General features: G+C 38.2%; 1 protein-coding gene across 1 annotated transcript in view; it reads right to left on the minus strand.

The window, feature by feature from the left end:
• The window catches only part of ITPR2 (inositol 1,4,5-trisphosphate receptor type 2), a 526,257-nt gene that overhangs the window by 212,529 nt on the left and 290,631 nt on the right, over nt 1–23,097 (minus strand). The window contains exons 35-37 of the mRNA XM_082849662.1: nt 18,127–18,317; nt 12,707–12,849; nt 7,858–7,966 (exon numbers count right to left, since the gene is read on the minus strand). Of these exons, the coding sequence (XP_082705788.1) occupies nt 7,858–7,966; nt 12,707–12,849; nt 18,127–18,317 (443 nt within the window). The remainder of the gene's footprint in view (nt 1–7,857; nt 7,967–12,706; nt 12,850–18,126; nt 18,318–23,097) is intronic.

Below are 23,097 nucleotides of genomic sequence, written 5' to 3' on the forward strand. Positions count from 1 at the left end.
TTTACAGAATCTCAGCTCTGAAAGGCCTTCTGTGCATTTCTTCAGCGTATGTATCAGACCCATCCTCAAGGAGTTTCTAATTTATTTAAAATAACAACACACACCAAAGAAATCCTTCAGAAGGCAGGATAATAAAAGGTCTTGTTAGTGTACTAACAAGACAGACATGATTTTATAAGTGCTGAAATGATTACAAACTAGAATAATATGGAGTTAAAAGAAACTAATCATGAATGCATCCTGAAAAAGAGTTTAGGTTAGATTTAGGTAGAAATAATTAACACGATAGTTTAGTAATATATTAATTTTAGTGTTTTTTCTTTTATTCTTTTTTCTTTTCTTATACTTTTTTTTTTACTTTTTATATTATCCATGTTTATTTTTTAATCACAACACCATTTTTCACCTACAATCATTAACTACCAAGTGTCTTACTGGAGGCAATAAATAGTTGGCTAATTTTTGAGTATTCATAATATGTTCAACATGATCTTTTAGTCACTGATCTCTACAGAATCAAAGCATATCTCAAAAATCATTGAGGCAGTGATGTTATTATGTCAGATTTTTAAGTGGGAGAGTAAAGGCAAGACGTAATTAAGAACTCCATAATTTTTGTAATAATGAGGTTACAATGACTTTAGTAAATCTGATAAACGTATCACTTTGAATGGCCTAACAAGCGACCAAGCCAGCTCAGCAGCTAAAGAGTAAATTTCTAAACGTAATTATTTCCTTTGTGCCCACCTGAATGGTCAAAGTCTTTTTGCCCAGATAAAAGTATAAAATAAAAATTCCAAAGTGGAAGAGTATACCAATTATATTTCTAAAACAGATCTCTTACTGTAAGGAGACATCAACATAATTTCACATTTCCAACCATTTAGTTACCTAGTTAAAACACAATACACACATATACGCACACACTCACGCATTCACAATACAGGAATGGTAGTACAAAAGGTTTGCAACAGCACTTATTGTATCTAGTTTTAAAAAAAACATTAGAACATATGGGAAAAACTACTCACCTCTAAAATGTATTTTTTAAAAAATTCTACAAAATGCAGCTGATGCTAAAACTGAAATTAGTTTTCCCTTAGCAAAACAGTTATTATCAAATTCCTAAGCTACAGTGCACTCTGTACAACAATTCTACTTAAATCTGTTTATCTGCCTCCTAAAAAGTGAAATGAGTACATGCATAGAAGGTGAATGATTCCGCACAGACTCTTACAATAAGAGGAGCTTGATACAATTTACAAATTTGCAAGAATGTGATTACTGTCGGGACTGAGAAGTCTGCGTATTTGATGAAGGAGTTAAGTTCCTTGGTATACATCTGACATTCTTTTTGCTGCTCCTCAAAATCAGAAATAAAAGATTAAGTACAGTGATTTTTTTCCTGCTGAGGAAAACAATAAAATCTAGTTAACTCAGCTGACAGTAAGTTTTTGAGTTAAAAGATGGAAGATATTTAAAAAATAACTCAAGGCATCATTTCTTAAAGATCTTTATTCCATATCAATCCACACACCAACTTTCAAATCAAGAAGCCTCTGTCTGCACTGCACTGTTCAACGTGTAAATATCACCTACCCCACCTGGGCATTCATAAAGATCACAGCTCTCAATCAGATGCTATGCTGTTTGCTGAATGCCACATTTCCACAAGGGGCTATCTACCATGTCATCTTATAAAGCATTGTTTAGAACTTTTATATATAATATTCAGGCTACTAGCAACTCAGACCATGATCACAGGGTGGGTCTTGGGGAGCTCGGATATTGATCTGTAGGTCTGTAAAAATAAATCTTAAAAATCTGCACAGCTCTTGCATCATGTTGTTCCCTCACAGCTCAGTCTAAAATCTTCAAGCCTTTCCTTAGCAGCTCACTGGATAAATGGCTTAGGCTTTCCAGTACTCATGCATACAAATTTTATCAAGAACAAAACTAAAGAACTTTTCATTTTATTTAGTTGAATATCTGAGAAAACAGAAGAGGTGTGATTTTAAGTCGTATCATCTGTTTGGCTCTAACATGCGAGTTAAGACCTCAGGAGCCAAAATGTTTGGCTGGGATACCAGCTCTCTTCACCTACTAGATGTGTGACCTCAAACTCTATACCTCAGTTTCTTCATCAGTAAAAGAGAGATATAATACTACCTATGACAAAGAGTTAAAGATTAAATAATATAAAGAGGAAGAGTATCTAATTTTCAGGAAGCTCCCAATAAATGCTAGCTATCATTACCTTATAAACACCAGAGCACAAAACTACACGGGAGTAGAGGTGATTTCTAGATCCCTTTGCAATAATATTCCAAGGATATATGGCTCTTCAAACCTGAGCATTTTAAGAATATTGAACTTGACTAAACATCTTTGTCATCCTGTAGATTACATGTATTGTCAGTGTAACTTACGAGTAGACAGGAATATATTCACAGGGGAAATTATGATTGGCATTCTAAATAGGTCAACTTCTTTGACTGCAATGTAAGGAAAGAGACCGTAAATCACCAGTTCCACAGGCTACCAGGGAATATTTTCAGTACTCATTACCTTTTCTAATTCTACAGTACAGAAACTACGCATTTTATATACTCAGGATCATACCTTATAGACATCTTTACTATTTATGATTTATATGTTTCTCCCTTTTTATGAGAGGGAATAGTTTGTAATGCTCTATAAATCTTAATAGAATTATATACTGAAGAGTGTAAGGTGAAGAAAATTGACACCCCCCCCCCCAAAAAAAAAATCCTTAAAAACAAACCAATCCATTGAACCAAGTCCTTCCTATTTCCTGCTCCACCTTCCACCAGCCCACCTCTATCCAATCCACCCAGCTCCTTCTATCTCCTGACCACCTCAGGTGAACCCTTACTCAGACCTGGACCTAAAATACCTCGAAGTACACAAACCTAAGGTGTGATGCTATAATTAAGCCACACTGTTGAGCAGCACACGCATCCTAACAGGTCTTTCTATTTTGTGGTAGAGAGTCACAGAAATAAGAGTAAAACAGCATGGCGCTGAGGATGGAGAACATTAGAAATCGTACTGCCTTAAAGCCATTTTAAAAACATTCCTTCTCTTCTCTTTCCCCGCCCACATTTTCCAACATACATATTTTTTAAAATGCAAATAAACATGCCTGCTGTTGTTACCTTAAAGGAGCCTGTCAGACAGAACCCATCCCAAAGGAACACTGAGCGTCCAAGGTAGAGTTATATATATCCTTTGTAACTTTTTGCTTTTCTACCAGAATCGCCTAAACAAACAAAACTTTATGAAATTTTTATAAAACTTAGCTAACTTTCCCCCTTCGGGACTTTCAGTATACAATTTTCATGTTTTAACCTTCAATAAAAATAAGTACTGTAACTTATAACAAACGGTACAGAGGTGATCACTGGATTTCACACAGACATGCCTAATAGAAAATTCAATTTTCATTTACTTATACTACTCTTAGCAATCTTCAAGATATTGCCACCCACTTCTTCTCTCTCATCCTTTTGGTGCAAAGGAACACGAAAGCAAGGAAGAATATTAAGTAAAATTAATTTAGGAATTGTAATCAAAGGGATTACAAATTGTAAATGTATTTAAGGTAGACTAAATACCAGATAAAACGTAGTTACATAATGATTTTCCTTAATATATCATACATAGAAGGCTAATAAAATCAGATAACTCGGTCTCAAAGTCGCAAATTGCTTTAAGGATATCTGTTTCAACCATGAAGCAAACTTGCTTCATTGCTCTATTTTTAAATTTGCACCAGCTATACACAGATACACACACATACACACACACACACACCTTCTAGTATCAGAGACCAAATAAACAAAAATGAAAATGGAGATTTTCTTTTAAGGTAAGATTTTAAATTTAAAGAAGTGAAGTCTCAAATGTAGTATTTGGATAGCTTGTGTGAAAAACCCTGGTGTGAGTTTTCTGTTTTAATTCTGAGATATCTCTTGGGAATGCTTCGATACACAGACAGAAGAAATCCAGTTGATTAAGCGTTAGACAACCAGGTATTAGGTAATGTATGTAACAATGCAATTCAGTTCTCCTGAGTCCCTCCACATTACAAACCTGGAGATAACACTGCCTGCTCTGTATACTTCCTAGAACTGCTGAAAGGTAGCAAAATATTTTAAAATACTTTGAAAACAGCAAAGTGCTATACATTCAAAGCATTTTTTGCCATATTCATTCACATGTAAACTGCCCTACATTTTTATCAGCCACAGGTAAGCTCTCCATCTACATTCTACATGCCATTTCTCAGTGTCAGTAAAAGGATCATTGTGATAGACTGGATAATGGCCCTCCCCAAAGACGTCTATGCCCTAACCAACCAGAACCTGAGAATGTTACCTTACACAGCAAGTGAATTTTGCAGATGTGATTCAGTTAAGGATCTTTCGATGGGGAGATTATACTGAATTATCTAGGTGGTTCCTATGTAATCACAAGTGTCCTCATAAGAGGGAGCCAGGAGGGTCAGAGTAAGAGAAGGGGATGTGACAATGGAGCCTGTGTGTGTGTGTGTGTGTGTGTGTGTGTGTGTGTGTGTGTGTGTGTGTGTGTGTGAGAGAGAGAGAGAGAGAGAGAGCACGGGGAGAGGGGAAGTTGAAGATACTACTGCTGCTGGCTTTGAAGATGGAGGGAGAAGCCATGAGCCAAGGAGCACAGGAGGCCTCTAGAAGCTAAAAAAGGCAAAGAAACGAATTTTCTCCTAGAGTCTCCAGAAAGAACGCAATCGACACCTTGACTTTAAACTTCAACCCCCAAAGCCATAAGATAATAAACATGTGGGTTGTAAACCACTAACTTTCTGATAAATAGGAAAATAATATGATCATGAAAGCACAACCACCTGTTATCCCAGGACTGATATTCACAATTTTTTTCTGAGAATACACGATAAGTTGTAAAATAATAGCTTTGACCAGTTTCTGAATCTGTTTCCCAAACCCATTTCCCCCAGACTGGCGAGTCCTTTAGATCCCCTCCACTGGCACGGATAACGGAACACCAGCTGTGTAAGACGGGCCAACTGACAACATGTAGAGATCGTCCAGGCCTGTCTCTTTCCCAGCATAGGTATTTGAATCATTCTGGATCTAATATGCTTTTTTAAAAAATTTCTTGGGGGGAAAAACGTCTTCTCCTTCCACTAGTAGAAATGCTTCTCATTCTAAAACATTTAGAATGAAAAAGTTGTCTAAGATGTAGAATTCTTTCAGCTAAAAATTTTTTTCTTACCCTGTCTTTAGTAAACATGGAAATTAAGAAATGATACTTATAAGTCTCTTTCAGGTTTTTCTTTCTAAGTTAATGACTACACTTCCATATTCTTTAATATTTTCTTAGAGGTTTTCTAAACCTTTATCTATTTTTGGATATTATATTCTGCTATGTTCCGCCTGCCTATGACTTAAAATCTGGACCTCTAAACATGCTGGACAAAATATATTAACCTTTCTTAATGGTGATATACACCATTTGTAAAAGTTGGCTGTGATCTAATAAATAAGATTAGGCAGAGAGGAAGGAGTTCCAATTTAAGCCCTGGTTCTGACACTGCTGTGTGACCTTGAGCAAATCACATAACCTCTCTGGTCTCAGTGACATCATCTATAAAACAAGGAACTTGAACTAAAGATGCAGTGTCTTAAAAGAGAGGTACAAAGTATTTTGCTAATTCTATTGAGAAAGTAGTCACCTCTGGCAAAAACAATTGATAAGTGCTCCTCATTAGCTCCTTCACAAAGATAACACGAGGGATACTGAGGCTTGTTTGGACTTTAACAATCCTGATTCCGGATGTAGCAAGCCTCAGTGCAGGGAAAGCCTGAGGGACACTGCAGGCACACTGAGTGGCACAGATTTTGAGAGGCTAATGGATGAGGAAGGGTGGGGGGAAGCATAGGGGGCACCAGGGAGAGCCTGGAACACCAAGGCAGTGCAGAACCCCTGAAGGTTCCTGAAAGGCTCTCGTGATCTCTGCAGATTGTGACCGGAGTCCACTAGCATGTGACATGTACCCCGTGGTGGCCCTTAGCAAGCCGTGCCATTCGCCACCTTCTCCCCAGCGCCCAGGCACAAGAACCGGCACTTAACAGTTGCTCACAGTGTGTGTGAGCTGAGTGAATGAGCCCGAATAGCCTTTCTCGTCTGACCCTTTCCCTGAGGACCGTGTCCTAAGGGTGCCATGCATATTATGCGTGATGGGAATGGTGTCCTTGGAGTTATGAAAACAGCAGCCCTGCCTCCCTTCAGGAGGTCTCAGGGAGCTGGGCTATTGGAGTTTTCTAGACAAGAGGAAATGAAAGCCTGAACTAGTGACAGCCCTGGGAATGGAAAGGAGAAACAGTTGCCAGCATGATTTATTTTAGGGTGGTTTGGGAGATTTGCTGAAATACTCTTGACTAGTCAGAGTAAAATGTTACTTGATTTCTTCCCTATTTTCCTTTAGAGAAATTCAATAATAATCTATTACATAAAATTGGAAGGCTTATTATGTATCTCCTGATAAGCACAAGTTACTTATCATAAACCTCACTCTTCTGTCAAAAATTCATATGATCCCATTTTTCTACCTTTAGGATCTAGTACGTCAGCCAAAAATCAAACAATCTACAGCAATATTTTGAGGAACCAAAGAAAAACAACAAGAAGTCCCAAGGAACTCTATGTACCATTTTTTTAAAGGATGCCATATACTCAAACTTATAAGCATATTTCTTGAGTCCTATGCCACAGAAACATTTGCTAAAACTGCACTGACCACCTCACCTGTATTTTGATGTTTCTCAAATATAGATTAAATGAACTAACACAAAGCTTAAGTCATTTTGATTACTGAAGAAACATCTGATTCAGATGCTGTATTTTAAAGCTATGCCCCTTCTATTAATATCCAAGATTGCACTGTATTTCTTTTCTACAAGAATACTTTTTTAAAAAAAAAACCCTACCACTACAATCTTTTTGGAATTAGATAGCATATACATAAATGAATAAATAAAAATAAAATCCTTCCAATTTTAAACACAGCAGATGATTAGTATTTACAGAAACAGACCAAAAAAATTATTAAGGAGCATGGTACAAATTATGTTTGATACCTAGCATAAAAGTAAAGGGTAAAGGTAGCTAGCTAAAAAAACCTACACTAGATATATATTTTATATTTAAGTGTATCATCTTGGGTATTAAACATGCTGCTAGCTATCTCTTAATGAGCAACTGAGCTGTCATTTTTAATAACAGACTGACAATTATTATCTATAAGTTGATATTCCCTGAAAAGTCATCTGTGCAATACTTACATTAATACAGTTAAGAATAGAAACTTACAGTTGCATTTATTTTAAAAAGTATTATTTTATAATACTTGGCATAATATTATAGAAAATGACATGAACATATATTTACAATGAAAAATCAACATATTCCAAAATGCAGAGACCATTTCAATACGCAGCAGAACTTTATACAGAATCTTAATAACGCATCTCATTTGCTCATTGTTAAAAAAATTTACTTGGTCTGTTGATGTTACATGAGAAAAATATACATAATCAAGATAAAATATGATAAAAAATAAACCAAATACTTGGGCCATTCTAATCCTAGTCCCTTCTCAAATCAAAGCAGACATGAGAGTTGAATAGCATAAAAACTCAAATTATCTAATTCATCTAAGTACACGACACCATTAATACGTAATGCAAGGAATTATATAATAGCCTATTGTAATTCATTCATTATAATATTCTAGAAATCCTATTTTATTTTCAAATACTAAGAAAAAATTTTAAATACCTCTTCCACAAAGCTGTCTTTCTTCTCTAGCATTTCTCGTAAAGTTTGAAGAATTTTAATGCACAATTTTTCCTCTTTCTCCATCAGTTTCTTTGTATGATTGATCAACCTTAAAAGAAAACATTAAACTTTAATAGGACAGTGGTTTCTCTTCAAGCTATATACTAACATCATATGCTAGAGGAAAAAAAATCACACTATTATTTGAGAGTATAAAGCAAACCAGATACATGTTGTCGAAGTTTTAAAATTATACTTCAGCTTATAAGCTTTGTATTATAAAACCTTTGTTTTACAGTCAGTTTATCCCAGTGCACATGAATATCTGCAGTATATTACATTTTATTATATTATGTCATACTATATTATTTTCTATGTGCTATATCACATTAACTGTATAGTAGAGCAGCAGTACACAACTTTGGAACCTTAGCATTAATGGGCTGCTTTCCAGTTTCCATTGATAATAATTGCTATGTTTCACTGCTAGGGCTTGGTAGAAACAGGCAGTTTTTGTGATTAGAATAAAAAAAAAAAAGGAACATCAACACAGTCTACCCATTTACTATTTTTGCTATAATTTGGGCAAAGACTAATTAATTTTACAGTGGTGACTTCTGCACTGGTGCTCTGTCAAGAGAAAAGTTTGCAGATCACAGTTCTATAACTCTCCAAAAATTCAGAATCAAGTAAGACGTTCAGAATCCGAATTTACAGCTTAGCACATATAGCTCATGTTGTTAAAAAGCTGGTTCTCAAAATGACCCTGTGAGATGTGTCCTCCTAGAAAAACAAAACGATGTAGAATATGACGGAATGATCTGATTTCAGTGACATAACAGGAGTCCTGAGGGACAGAGCCCTGAGGAAAAGTGAGCTTTCGCTAGATAATGTCCAGGAGTGCTTATCAGCTCTCAGGGTGAAGTATGAGGACCTCCCCTGGATTTTCTCCATTCATCCTCACAGCAAGCTAATGTAATAGTTTCTATTATCAGGCTAATTTTGCTCATGAGAAAACAGAGCCCCAAAGAGAGAAAGTAACTTGCCTCTGGTTACACAGTTGTTCAGTGGTGGGATCCGGAAATAGACCCCAGGACCATCTGACTTCAGAGCCAAAATTCTGAAGCACCACTTTGTGGAGACAGGACAGTTCACTGATGAAGAGTCCTGACACACGCTAGGTTGTACACAGCTGCCTCTTATGTGATACGGTAAGTGCTATAGCAGAGGCAGTGGCAAATGCCATAAACTGGACAAAGAAACAATTATATTCTGTTGGGGGAGCTGCTTAGGGCTGATCAGAGAAGGTTTCGGTGACAAGGTAACACTTAACTATACAGATTTCACCTGGCAGGGAAGAGTGCAGAGAAAAGGCATCCTCGCAAAGGAAATGAACAAAGGGCAGATGCAGAAAGCTGATGGCACATCCAGGGAATAAGTACTCCAACTGCCAGCTGACACTTAAAGACATGGAAGAGGAGAGTGTAAGAGGTGCAGCCTGAAAAGAAGGATCTGGGAATATCGTGCTAAAGAGTCTGGAATTTACACTGTAGAAAATGGGGAACCACTGTGTTAAAGGACTTGTATGGCCCTGCCTGCCTGTGACAAAGATACGTCAGATGGAGGTGGGAACAAGGGCACAGAAGAGTGAGAACAAGCAAGAGATGGACAGGGCATGTGGTGGGGTAAGGACACCAAAAGCAATATTGAAACAAAATAGCCAGGACCTGGCAAACGACAACATACAGAAAGTGGAAGAAGAGAGGGAAGGGAGATCACAGATGTCTGAAATGGGTGAGTTGGGTCAGGAGATGGAATATGATTCTTTTAAATGACACCTATTTCACACTGTGAAGGAATAGTGATTTCCTTTTAGACATGTTACATCTGGGCAGGGTGCTATATGTCCATGTGGTCAGGCACAATAATTGTTCTAAAGTTCTCCTGACAAGAAAAAAAAAAACCTGCCTCTCTAAAACCTCAGCTATTTAGTCTTTTTTTTCCCACATGATATAGTCTTTAAAGATATGAAAATCATTTGATGGACACTGTACATTTCTTTTGATTTTTTTTTCTCTCTTAGGCTATTTCCTCTTTCTTTAACTTTTCTTTAGATAAAATATTTAATTCACTAACCATCTGAAAATATCAGTGGGAATGAATGAACACTTGCTCATATAATGTTTGGTTGAGTTAGATCAGGTGACTTTCAAATACTTTTTTCTATGAACCCCACCATGCAAATACATGTATGTGAGTGTATTTGTAAAACTAATGCAAAAGTTATCTTTACTCTATAAGATGCACTCTGATATTCTGTATTCTTTCCTAATTCATTTTTTAAAATTAACAGTTGCCTCTTCTCCACAAGTCACATACCACAGTTTGGGAAACAGAGCTTCTTCCTTCATAAGAGAGGAGTGAGTGCTGATATGAATGAACTATAAGCAGCCACCATAAAAGCTAACACCCACAATGACCTCTTCTCTTCTCTCTTACTCTGTGTGAAATCTGGTCCTTTCCTGGGGTTTAGCCCTCGCATTCTCCTGCAGACCCATCTGACTTAACAAGTTCCAGGAATTAAATTCATTTGAGGAAGTCAGGAGGCCCACTTAAGGTCTACAGCAGTGAATGAAGTTGGACTCTAATTTTAATAGATATCTTTGCAAATAAAACTCTTGGTTCTTCCCAGAATTAAGGAAGGAGTAAGTAAACAGATATCCCTAAGCCTCTGGCCATACTACAATCACACACATACAACAGAACAAAAATCTTTTCTCTAACCACTACACTATGTGTGACACCCTCTTCCTCCACCTGGGTGTAGGACCTGTGATATATTCCCATTATCATATCACTCTGCTTCTGTCCTTTGAATTTACCTAATATTGCAACAGATTTGCTTCACCTTCAGCACAGGTCAATATTTTCTTGATATTCTGAGTTACTTTATATTACCTTCTTATAGACCTATATCTTTAAGTTCTAGACGAGTGCTGTCCAACAGAACTTTTTCTGTGATAATTAAAATATCCTGTATCTGGGCTGCCTTAGTTGTTGGCCACTAGCTACATATGGCTATTGAGTACTTAAAATGTGGCAAATGTAACTGAGGAACTAAATATTTTATTTTTATTTAATTAATTTAAACGTTCATTTAAGTAGCCATGGATAGTTAGCAGCTACTGTATTGACACTCTAATTCTTGACACTCAACCAGCAAACTCTTGTTCTAAAGGGCCAAACAGTAAATATTAATAGTTTAGGCTCTGTAGGCCATGCAGACTAGGCAACTAGTGGGTTCTTCTACAATACTATGAAAGCTGCCATAGATGACAATATGTAAATAAATGTGTGTGGCTGTGTTTCAACAAAACTTTCTTTGCAAAAATGATCAATGACCTGTGAGCCAGAGTTTGCCAATCACTTGTCTAAACTATCAAGTCTCTGGGATATAGCTATAGTATCATATGAATATACTGGAGTTAAAATTCTCAGGCTTATTACCCACTTTTTAACCTATATTCTATACATTGATACCTATTCATGGGAGGTTAAGTATATTTGTCAAAGACCCTATTTTTATACTAGGCAATATCTCTACTTAATTTTTTTTCCCAATGGCTTCCACCATCATCAGTTTTGCAGACACTCTGGACCTCTTCATTTAAAAATTCTTATTAGAAGTCTGGTCAATGTCCAGACAAACCCATTCTTCCCAGGCCCCTTAAGACACAGCAATCAAAAGCCAAGAATCCGTGATTCTGGCCATAATACAGAAACCCACCTATTCTTCAACATGACCCCTGCAGTCAGTTCTTTGCACCCCATACCTTGTTTTCTCTCCCCGAATCCCAGCTTTAACTGGTAAAAGAAAGAACATACTTCTTGTGTCTCCACAACCTTCAGTTTCGCCCTCAGTATGTCAACAGAGGAGGTTTTGAGACCATTTCAGTTGTATCCTCAACCGCACAGGAACAGGCTGTGATGGATAATGGTCAAGAGGGTTGGAAGCCTCTTCTGACTCTCCATCCAGATACTCTCCCCAAGGTGACCGAGCACCTCTGACTGGCCATCTTGAGTCTATGTGTAATTACTTGTGCAAATCACTCAGCCAAGCGTCCTCAACATTAAGGTCTGTCTTTTCTTTCTGGAGCTACTCACACTTTTTCTCACAACTGCTTTTATTTCCTTAAGAATTGTTCCTTTACCATTAAAATGAAAATATGCTACGATTAACACATCTACTCTAATAGACCTGACAATACCACAGAAATGCTGAGAGAAATACGTAAATGAGAAAGCTACAGACGAGGATCATCAAGGCATCATGGGAGGTGCTGGGTGGAGACTTAACAGCTCTTCCCCGAAGCGTGCCTGGGCCCCAGCTTTCTCATCTCTAAAATGAGGCTCAACCTCGCAGAGCACTTGTGCAGATTAGATAACACACACAGGATAACGATGCACATAGGAAGACCTCAATAAATGCTACTACCCTTTCCTTCCTCTCTGTTAATGAAAATCAGTGACTTTAAACAGGAATCCTTTAAAACTTCATACCATAGAGTTATAGAAAGGAATCAGAACCAAGATACCCTTTTACGTGATATTTTGTGCCCAATAATGACATTTCATTTTCAGCAAATATTAATAAATATAAGTTGAACGTCACCAAAACAGAATTTCTGTTGAATCAGACTAATTTTTTGGAGGTATATTTTAACACGGATTTTAGACCTTTTACATGCTCTGCGAACTGTCATTAGGCATCAGCAGAGTAAAAAGCAGGGACGTCAGAGGCCAGCTCAGTGGAGCAGCACCTGCAGCGTCTCAGGCTGTACGCACTTACTTGGACATGAAAGCACCGCATCTTATTCTTGCATCGCTCCCCTCAGGAAACAGTAGCTCTGGACTGTACAGCACATCAACCAACACAGAGAATTCAGCCTGCATCATCGGGCTGAACTGTTGTTCCAAGGACGCCACTACATCCTAAGGAGTAAAGCACAAGAGAGACCATGTAAAGACCTAACTCGGATTTCATCCTTTGAAGATAGGACAACCTTAAGAATACTAACCAGGAATGAGATGTGGGAATTTCAGAGAAGAGGCACCCTACTTCCCACGGTACCAAACGTCTGTGCTTTAAGTATAGCCTGGTTTTCCGTATGAAAACTGTTTGAGTCTCCTTTTTCATTTATACTATAAGGGAGGGGTGGGTAGCTATATGATTTCTAAGGATATACAGACAAGATGATAAGTCAGTAAAGCCACTGTTACAAGCACGGCAGTGTTTAAGATTGCAATAGAGACGATGCAGGTATTCATCAAATTGGGGTATGCTCAGCAAACAGCTAAAAAAGACTTCATATATGTCACTGGTCATCCGGAACTAACCATTTCTTCCAACGGGAAAATTCCTTGACGTATTATCTGAACCAGCAGTAGTACTGTACAAGGGTTCAATGGCACTTAATAGTATTTCAAATTATATTTTTTGATAGACACTATTGGTCACCTGCCAATAGCCTTTCCTCATCCTCTTCCTTGCTAACAGAATCTCCATGTTATTTCTCAGTCAGGTAGCAACATTCTCAAGGAGATGAGCTCCCTCAGCCTAAAGACAAGATTGATTAGTTTAAGCCAGTCACGGTCATTCCATTTCCCCTGCCAGTAATTGATTAGGAATGATTATGTGACATAGTCCTGGCCAATAAGACATCTGGTGAAGTCTGCTGAGTGTGGGGCTGTGTATAGGGGGAGGACGGGGCAGATTCTTTAGGAACTACCTATGATAGTAGCATCTACAGTACACTTGATACTACAGTATACTTGAGATAGTAGCTATCTCAAGACAGCTCGAGAGTGTGAAAATCCAAAATACGAGGCAGCCCTCTTATGACCTTTGGAGGCCAGCCTTACACTGAAAGACAACAGACCAGTGGTGTTAAGACCTGGACCTATCAAGCAACTGAACTAAACACCTCAGGAAGAGCCCCAAATCTAGATTCCTTGCTGTGCGAAAGATATATTTTTTATTGTTTAAGCCACTTTTAGCTGAATATTGTGTTAATTATAGCTGAAAGCATCTGACATGTTTCTAAAACGGACTATAAGCAATAATTTACTGATCATTCTTTAATGATTAAAGCATCCCCTTTGTTTTTAAGATAACTAAGTTAGAAAATAAACTAAAAAAACTCGCATAAAGCAATACTTTATTCACCCATACCTGTGGCATATTTTGTTAAGCAGAAGACTGACTGCCGATTGCTTATTGTTACTCTCAGCTATGGCAACATGCTTTTTTTTTTTAATTGGTTGCACCAGGTCTTAGTTGCAGCAGGCGGGCTCCTTAGTTGAGGCAGGCGGGCTCCTTAGTTGTGGCATGCGAATTCTTAGTTTCGGCACGCACGTGGGATCTAGTTCCCTGAGCAGGTATTGAACCCAGGCCCCCTGCATTGGGAGCACAGAGTCTTAACCACTGTGCCACCAGGGAAGTCTGACAACATGTGTTTTTACGTTATTTTCTTCCTGGTAGTCTCTTGATTTCTTATGGCTAGATCTCAGGGGTTAACTTGTTTAACTCTTTCCTCTCTTTGTAGCAAAAGTGATCATTTCTACTTCAATTACTCTAAATAAGCTTTCTGAGAAATTCCTCATGACAGCTAGGAGAGACTACTAGAGAGGAAATCACATAAATGGGAAACTAGATATTATACAAAGGTGGGAAAAGAATATGCTTATCCAATGTGGCCATATTTAATAAAACATCACTAACACATACCTATCTTTCAGATTACCTCTCTTCTTCCTTTCATTTACTAAACAAATTGTGCCCAGGCTTCTATGATGTGAATTCTGTCTTTATCTCCTATTTTGATCATGGGCCAACTATGTGATCTCTGATTCATTATTTCTCCACGTGAAAACCCAGGATAATGATACTAGCAATTACATGGGATTAAAAGCAAATACATAAAACAGCCTCTACGTTGTCTTGTAATAACCTCTAATGGAAAAGAATCAAAAAGAATCATTGTTGAACACCTGAAGCTAACACAACATTGTAAATTAACTATACTTCAATTTTTTAAATGGTTAAAAAAAAAACAGGCTCTAACACATATTGACCACTTAGTATTCCTGAATAAATGTTAGTAATTATTGAGTACCAGTTAGCTGCAATCATCACCCTGTTGCCAGACCTAGTGGTTCCTTTTCTGACCTCATGTCACTCAACCACTGCTAAGCATTTTACACACTTGGCCCTACTCTGTCAAACACTTTCTGCGCTTGGCTTCTGTAACATCACACTCACCTTATTTTCCACCTATGTCCTGACCGCTCCTTTACCAGCTCCTGGTAGCTCCTGGTCCTTTTTCTTCTATATCTATAGTTTCTTGCGAGGAATCTCACGCAATTCCATGGTTTTAATATCATACGTATGCTGAAAATCCCCACATCTATATTTCCTGTGTGGACATCTTTCCAAACCACTTCAGACTCATATATCCAGCAGCCTATTTGACATACTCACAGAGATACTGACATAGACATCCAACACTTAAAATTCTCCATACAGAACGCCTGATTCCAACTCTCCCATTCTTCCCTATCTTAGCAAATGATCCAATCATATCATACCCAGGCTCATCCTTGATTTCTCTTTCCAACATCCCACATCTCATCCATCCATCCACCAAGTCCCACTGGCCCTAGGGGACCAACTATATCCGAAGTTCATCTACTTATCTTCACTGCTGCTGCTATCCCCTTAAGCCAAGCCACCAACACCTTTTGCCTGAATTAATACAATAACTACCTATCTAGACTCACTGCTTCCATGTCTGGACCCTACAAGCCATTCACCATTCAAGATCCACAGTGTTTTTTAAAAGGTAAACCAAGTCATGCCTATAGTCTGCTAAAAATCTCCAATGTTTTTCCATCACATTTAGAATAAATCCAAATGCTTTACCATGGAAGTCTCTACATGAATTGGCTCCTTATTTCATAATACTCTCTTCCTTTGCTCACTCCTGCCCCAATGGGCTTCTCTTGGTTCTTCAAACCCACATCCTCGTTCCTGCCTTAACTTCTCTGCATTTACTCTTCCCTCCCCATAAAGCTCTCTATCCTCCTGTCTTTGAACAGATTATTCCTCTTCATTATTTGGGTCTCAACTCACTGTCTCCTTAATAGAGAGGAGCTCCCTCACTGCAGGATCACTCTCCCAGCAATTCTCCATCATATTGTTATACTGATTTATTTTATTCATAGCAGTTTTAATTCTCTAACATCATATCACTTACTTAATGCATCAGAATGCATTTTCTATGAGGGCACAGACCTCATGGTTCTATCTCCAGTACTTAACACAGTGGCTGGAACGGAGTTTTCATCAAATATATATTTATCCAGTGAACGCCAATGACGGTGCTAAAAGAAGTTTAAAGCACGCCCTCTTTATTTCTCCCCTGAAATGTCTACCCCTCTGGCTCTCATGAACCTGACTTCCCTCCTTTCTGACGGTGTCTTTTTTTCCTCATTTATTTGGCCATTCTGCCACTTCCGGCCGCTCACAAAATGTTCTTTGTTTTTCCTATCACTATACTCTCTATTTCAGCAATACCAACCACTATCCTCACTCCAACTATTATCTCCAAATATAGACTTACCTTCCAATATATCCAGTAGCCTATAAACCTAATTCACTGTATGTTCAATGATCATAGCCAACATTCTTTTACCGGATCCTCTCCTTCCCTCTCACAATGAAGAGTCTATAACATCACCTAGTCTCCAATCATCAGTGCCTCTTAAACACCCCTCATGTCCCCTCTCTGTCTCCATCCAAAAACCACCAGGTCTGTTCACCCTGCCTTCATTATTGTATATAACACCTATTTTTTCATTTCATTGATACCACCACCTGGCTGATATGTTTAGTAATTTCTTATTAATCCGCCTTCCTCTAGTCTCCTCCTGATATTTCTATCCTGCAAACCAATAACTGCTTACTCATTTATAATGACATTTTCCTCAAAACATTTAATGACTTATAACCTTCAAGTTTTCAGACTGAGTCTAACTTGTTTTTTGGTTTTTTTTCCCCCTTTGGCTTTGCCACGTGGCATGCAGGATCTTAGTTCCCCGACCAGGAATCAAACCTGTGCCCCTGTGGCCCCTGCAGTGGAAGCACGGAATCTTAACCACTGGACCACCAGGGAAGTCCCTGACTTGTCTTTATAATCACGTATAATGCTCATCTATCAAAACTCTGAACCTTCACCATTCAATCTACTCATTACCTCTTACAATATTTATTCCAGTTCATGTCTTGACCATTCTTCACGCCAAGAACTTTCCTCAAGCCATACCCCAGATCATCCCATGAAATCTTCCACTAATTATGTGAGAGGGAATATATCTGTTATGGGCTGAATTGTGTCCCTCTCAAAACTCACATGATAAAGCCCTAACCCTGGTACTTCAATGTGACTATATTTGGAGTTAGGGCCTTTAAAAGGGTAATTCAGTTAAAATGAATTCATATGGATGGCCTCTAGTCCAAAATGCCCGGTGTCCTTATAAGATGAGATTAGGGCACAGATGTGTATGTGCACAGAGGGAAGACCATATGAGGACACAGTGACAGCTAGGCCATCTGCAAGCCAAGGAGAGAGGCCTCAGAAGAAAACAACCTGCTAACACCTTGATCTTGAATTTCTAGCTCCAGAACTGTGAGAAAATAAATTTCTGTTGGTTAAACCACCCAGTCTGTGGTATTTTGTGATGGCAGTCCAAGCAGACTAATACAATGTCTCTCTTTACTCAGTGTCCCAGAATGTCCAGGCCAAAAACAGGAGTGGGATACTACGCAAATAAATTGGGAGTAAAGGTGCTCACACCATTCTCACCAAAGGAGTACAAAAGGATACTTAGAGATGAATTGAAGCAAGGTTGTGAATCTTTATCACATGAGTCTTTACAGTAAATTATTTTACCTAATGTACTGAAGTTATTAAAACCCATTACTCTAGTATCAGAGCACATTAAATAATACATACTCACCAAAAACAACTCACCACAACTTCTACCTAGAAGCTATGCTTTTTAAAAGGGTGGTGTTCGTAGGACTTTGTAAAGTAAAGTCTGGTCCCCAACTAGAATTTGATATTTTTAACCATATTTTATTTATGTGACTACATATATTAAAAATTATAATTTAGAAAATATTAATGCCATTTCATGCTCTTATTGTACCTGTAACTTTTCAATAATATTTCTATAATCCCAAGAAGGCCCTCCAAGAGCTTCCTTAAAGCGTGGTCCAGAGCGAGCTGATAGTCTCCAACCCATGGCCGCTCTCTGCACCATATTGGAGTGACTCTTCATAAAAAGAGTATTAACTTGGCCGTCCAAATCCACTGGAATGGCAATTCCACGATTCTTTGCTGAAAAAGAAAGATTTAAAATATTTTCCTCTTTATTTGACTAAAGCTATTTGCATGCTATCAAAATAATTTTATAAAGATAGAACAAATAAAAAAGAAAAAAATAAGATAAATAAATTCTGGGATGTAATGTAAAGCATATAGTTAGCCATAGTGTATTATATATTTGAAAGTTACTAAGAGAATAGATCTTAAATGTTCTCATCACAAGAAAAAAAACTGTAACTATGTGAGATGATGATTGTTAACTAAATTTATTGTAGTAATCATTTCACAATATATACATATATCAATGACAATATTATATGTTAATCATATCTCAATAAAATTGGGGGGAAAAAGAAAATGCCAAAGCTTCAAATTCTGTCAAATTATTTTATATAACTGCAAAAGTTTTTAACTTGAAAGTATCTCAATTCTTAAGACCAATTATTAAAGTGGGCTCATTAACATTCAAGAATTTATGTGATTTCTTTATGGTTAATGTTTGAAATGCAATTTACAAAGCACCAATATGGCAAAACACTGTATACCAACCATGTAAATTTGTACCTTCCAAGATGCAAAGGAAAATTAAAAAGCAGACAGAAGACACATGATAAAATCCTGCCAGTCCATTTTATTACTATAATTCACGTGTACGTGTCTGTGCACAAACATGTACAAATGCACCAAACTGCGTGTGGTAAAACATCTGAGAGAAGAAATAAAAAACTGACAAGTATAAAAAAATCTGCATTGGAAGACAGTACACAGTACATGTCCTTCTTTCTTCCCAGGATCCACTGAAATTTATATTTTAATACACTTATATCACAATACTGAAAAATAAGAGTGCTTGCCGTAAATAAGAGTGCTTGCCGTAAGGAAAACAGAAATGTTGAGGCATTTCTGCAAGCAGAATGAAGATGGGATTTGTCCATCAGAGAAAGAAGAAAGAAGAAATTGCTCTACAAGACATAAGAATTAGAACAGGTCTTCCTAGGTTCCCAGACACACACAAAGTGGTCACGGAGGATGCGAAAGTCATCTGGCAACTCAAGAAGGAATAGCATCTGAATATCTGGGAAGTGAAGGCCTTCATCCCTCTGACTAGCATAAACAGAGCAGCTGGCAGCAGAGGTTTTTACCCAGAGGATAAAGTTAAAGACATGCAGAAATGTTCTCTCAACAAACACGAATACCTGCCTGGAGAGAATGCCAAACGAAGGGGCTAAGAATTGACAGAGAAGCAGAACAGAGCTTGAAGAAACTGCGAAGTCCTCATCAAATAAGCAGTAGCACAGCCGGGAGAGAGAAGGCAGCTCAAAGAAGAAGAGAAAATATACAAAAGATCCCAAGCCCTGACGAAAGCCCTCCTTATTTTAACACTTGTTAGTATTCCCAGCTTGCCTTCTACTTCACACACACACACACACACACACACACACACACACACACACACACACTCCAAGAAAGCCTGTGTATCATTTATTCAGCCCCTCACCCAGAACTCAGGGTAAGCCCTGTCATTTACATGAGAAAGCTAGTAGAGAAACAGAGCCTCAAAACTGCAGTGGAGTAATATTCCATTGTATATATGTGCCACATCTTCTTTATCCATTCATCCGATGTTGGATGCTTAGGTTGTTTCCTTCTCCGGGCTATTGTAAATAGAGCTGCAATGAACATTTTGGTACATTACTCTTTTTGAATTATGGTTTTCTCAGGGTATATGCCCAGTAGTGGGATTGCTGGGTCATATGGTAGTTCTATTTGTAGTTTTTTAAGGAACCTCCATACTGTTCTCCATAGTGGCTGTACCAATTCACATTCCCACGAGCAGTGCAAGAGTGTTCCCTTTTCTCCACACCCTCTCCAGCATTTATTGTTTCTAGATTTTTTGATGATGGCCATTCTGACTGGTGTTAGATGATATCTCATTGTAGTTTTGATTTGCATTTCTCTAATGATTAATGATGTTGAGCATTCTTTCATGTGTTTGTTGGCAGTCTGTATATCTTCTTTGGAGAAATGTCTATTTAGGTCTTCTGCCCATTTTTGGATTGGGTTGTTTGTTTTTTTGTTATTGAGCTGCATGAGCTGCTTGTAATTTTGAAGATTAATTCTTTGTCAGTTGCTTCATTTCCAAATATTTTCTCCCATTCTGAGGGTTGTCTTTTGGTCTTGTTTATGGTTCCCTTTGCTGTGCAAAAGCTTTGAAGTTTCATTAGGTCCCATTTGTTTATTTTTGTTTTTATTTCCATTTCTCTAGGAGGTGGGTCAAAAAGGATCTTGCGGTGATTTATAAAAAATAAATAAATTTTTAAAATTCAAAAATGAATAAATAAAAAAATTACTTAACTAATTAATAATTTAAAAAAAAGAACGAGGTTGGAAGACTGTCAAAACAGCACACAGATCATACACTCAAGCCCCGGAAGAGGGGGAAGTGACTTAAGTCCCCCACTTCGGAAGACATCTCCCTGCCTCACAAGTCTCAGTCCGACTGGGCTAGCTTTGGCAAGGGGACGGAGCTGGATCAGGAGCTGCTGCTGCGATATCTGGATCAAGTTCCAGTTTTGGTCTATCATCCAACACCTAGCCAGACTCGCCTAGCAACTCAGCTGAGAGGAACAGAATAGGATAGCTCAAAAGAATAGGCCTCATACAGCATCAGCCTAAAGGAGTTTATAACCCTGGAAGAAATGGATCAGAAAAAAGGATCCGGGGGACTTCCCTGGTGGTGCACTGGCTAAAGACTCTGCACTCCCAATGCAGGGGGCCCGGGTTCGTTCCCTGGTCATGGAACTAGATCCCACATGCATGCCGCAACTAAGAGTTTGCATGACACAACTAAGAAGCCCACCACCTGCAACTAAGACCCAGCGCAACCAAAAAAAAAAAAAAAAAACAATCAATAAAATAAAACAAATATTATAAAAAAAACAAACAAACTGCAGTGGAAGCCCACGCCAGTCATTATAGATCTCGGCCAAGAATCACAGGGAAAACCAAGAACATTAAGAATAACTAGCCCCAGTGAAAACAAATGATTTAGGGAAGCACAAAAAATATTTAAATAATTGTAATTATTGTCCTCAGAAAATGTGAGCATATAGTGCCTCCAAAACATGAGGAAAAAAAGAAAGAAAGAAATCTTGGAAATTAAAATATGATTGCACAAATAAACGTTTCAAAATTGGCTGAAAAAGAAAAAAATAGGAATAAGGACCAAGCTGATAATCTGGGAAAGTTAAGGAATCTTGTAGAACATAAAAGAGTCAAAGGGGGGACTTGCCTGGTGGTGCAGTGGTAAAGAGTCCGCCTGCAAATGCAGGGGACTGGGGTTCGAGCCCTGGTCTGGAAGGATCCCACATGCCACAGAGCAACTAAGTCCGCGTGCCACAGCTGCTGGGCCTGCGCTCTAGAGCTGGTGAGCCACAACTACTGAGCCCGCGCACCACAACTACTGAAGTCCGCGTGCCTAGAGCCCATGCTCCACAACAAAGAGAAGCCACCGCAATGAGAAGCCCATGCACAGCAATGAAGAGAAGATCCCACTCGCTGCAACTAGAGAAAGCCCACGCACAGCAATGAGGACCCAACACAGCCCAAAAATTAATTAATTAATTAATTTAAAAGAGTCAAAGGGAAAATAAAACAGAGAATATGAAACAGGGAGGGTCATCCAGGAAGTCAAATAACTAATAAATGTAAGCTCTAGAAAAAATATCAGAGACAATGAAAAGGAAGAAATGATTAAGAAAAGATAGAGGACAATTAGTCACCTTGAGCTGAAGAAAGATGTTAAGTCCTTAAACTGAGAAGGTCTACCGTGTGTGTTTAATAGTATTAAATAAGCATATTGGCCATATTCTAGTAAACATCTATAACATTATTATGGATTGAATTGTGCCTCCCAAAAATATATGTTGAGGTCCTAATCCCAAGGAAAACAACAGTGGGCAGTACTATTTCTGCCGGTGAAAATTCTCTGAAGCTCAGAGATACTTAAAAACTTCTCGAAAACAGATAATTTTAGCTACCAACACAAAAAGTTCCCAATTTAAACAAGGGCTCAAGCTGAAGTGTTAAGGAAATAATAACAGCTCTAAGGCAACCCTAACGATCAATTGCACCACTGCCCAAATTTCCGTAGTGAATGTTTTCCTAATATTCATTATAAATTTCCCTTTCCAAAGCATACAATGTCTCTGTTTCTGTCCATCACTCACAGCAAAGCAACTGCACTCCTGTCCCATATGAAGGACCAACAGCCTTGAAAAGTCCAGGCTGCACATATTTTAATAAATACTTAATCCTGCACCATGATCAAATCCCAGCAAGACTTTCATCCTTTTATGGCTGTTTCACTTATAAACTGGGTTTGCTCTCAACATTCAAAAGTCAAACAGAAGACAATACTTCTTATATGTTATTTTTTAAGCAACAGAAAATAACGAAAATTGTAAAACTGAAAGTTGCTCAAAACTTATTACAACAAAGTTTCCGCTCATGTTTAAACAAAGTTGGGGGGGGGGGTTGACTTACCTCCCCTTTAGGAAACAGGTACGTTAGATACAACTAACCAACAAGTGAGCATTTGTTGCTATGAACGTCACTTACACAAAGACGTGCTCAAGGAGTATTCTAATGATATCAGTGGGAATGGAATCCGATGGTAGCACCTCTGTTATTCCTAGCAGTGCAGCCCTCCTATCAGTGTGGTCAGGGAAGTCTCACCCTACCTCATGCACCTATGAGCTGCTGCCACTATTCCACTATGGCCAGCAGCAGG

This window comes from Leucopleurus acutus (genome assembly GCF_964270905.1).
Source record: "Leucopleurus acutus genome assembly, chromosome: 11".
In the NCBI taxonomy this organism is placed as follows: Eukaryota; Metazoa; Chordata; class Mammalia; order Artiodactyla; family Delphinidae; genus Leucopleurus; species Leucopleurus acutus.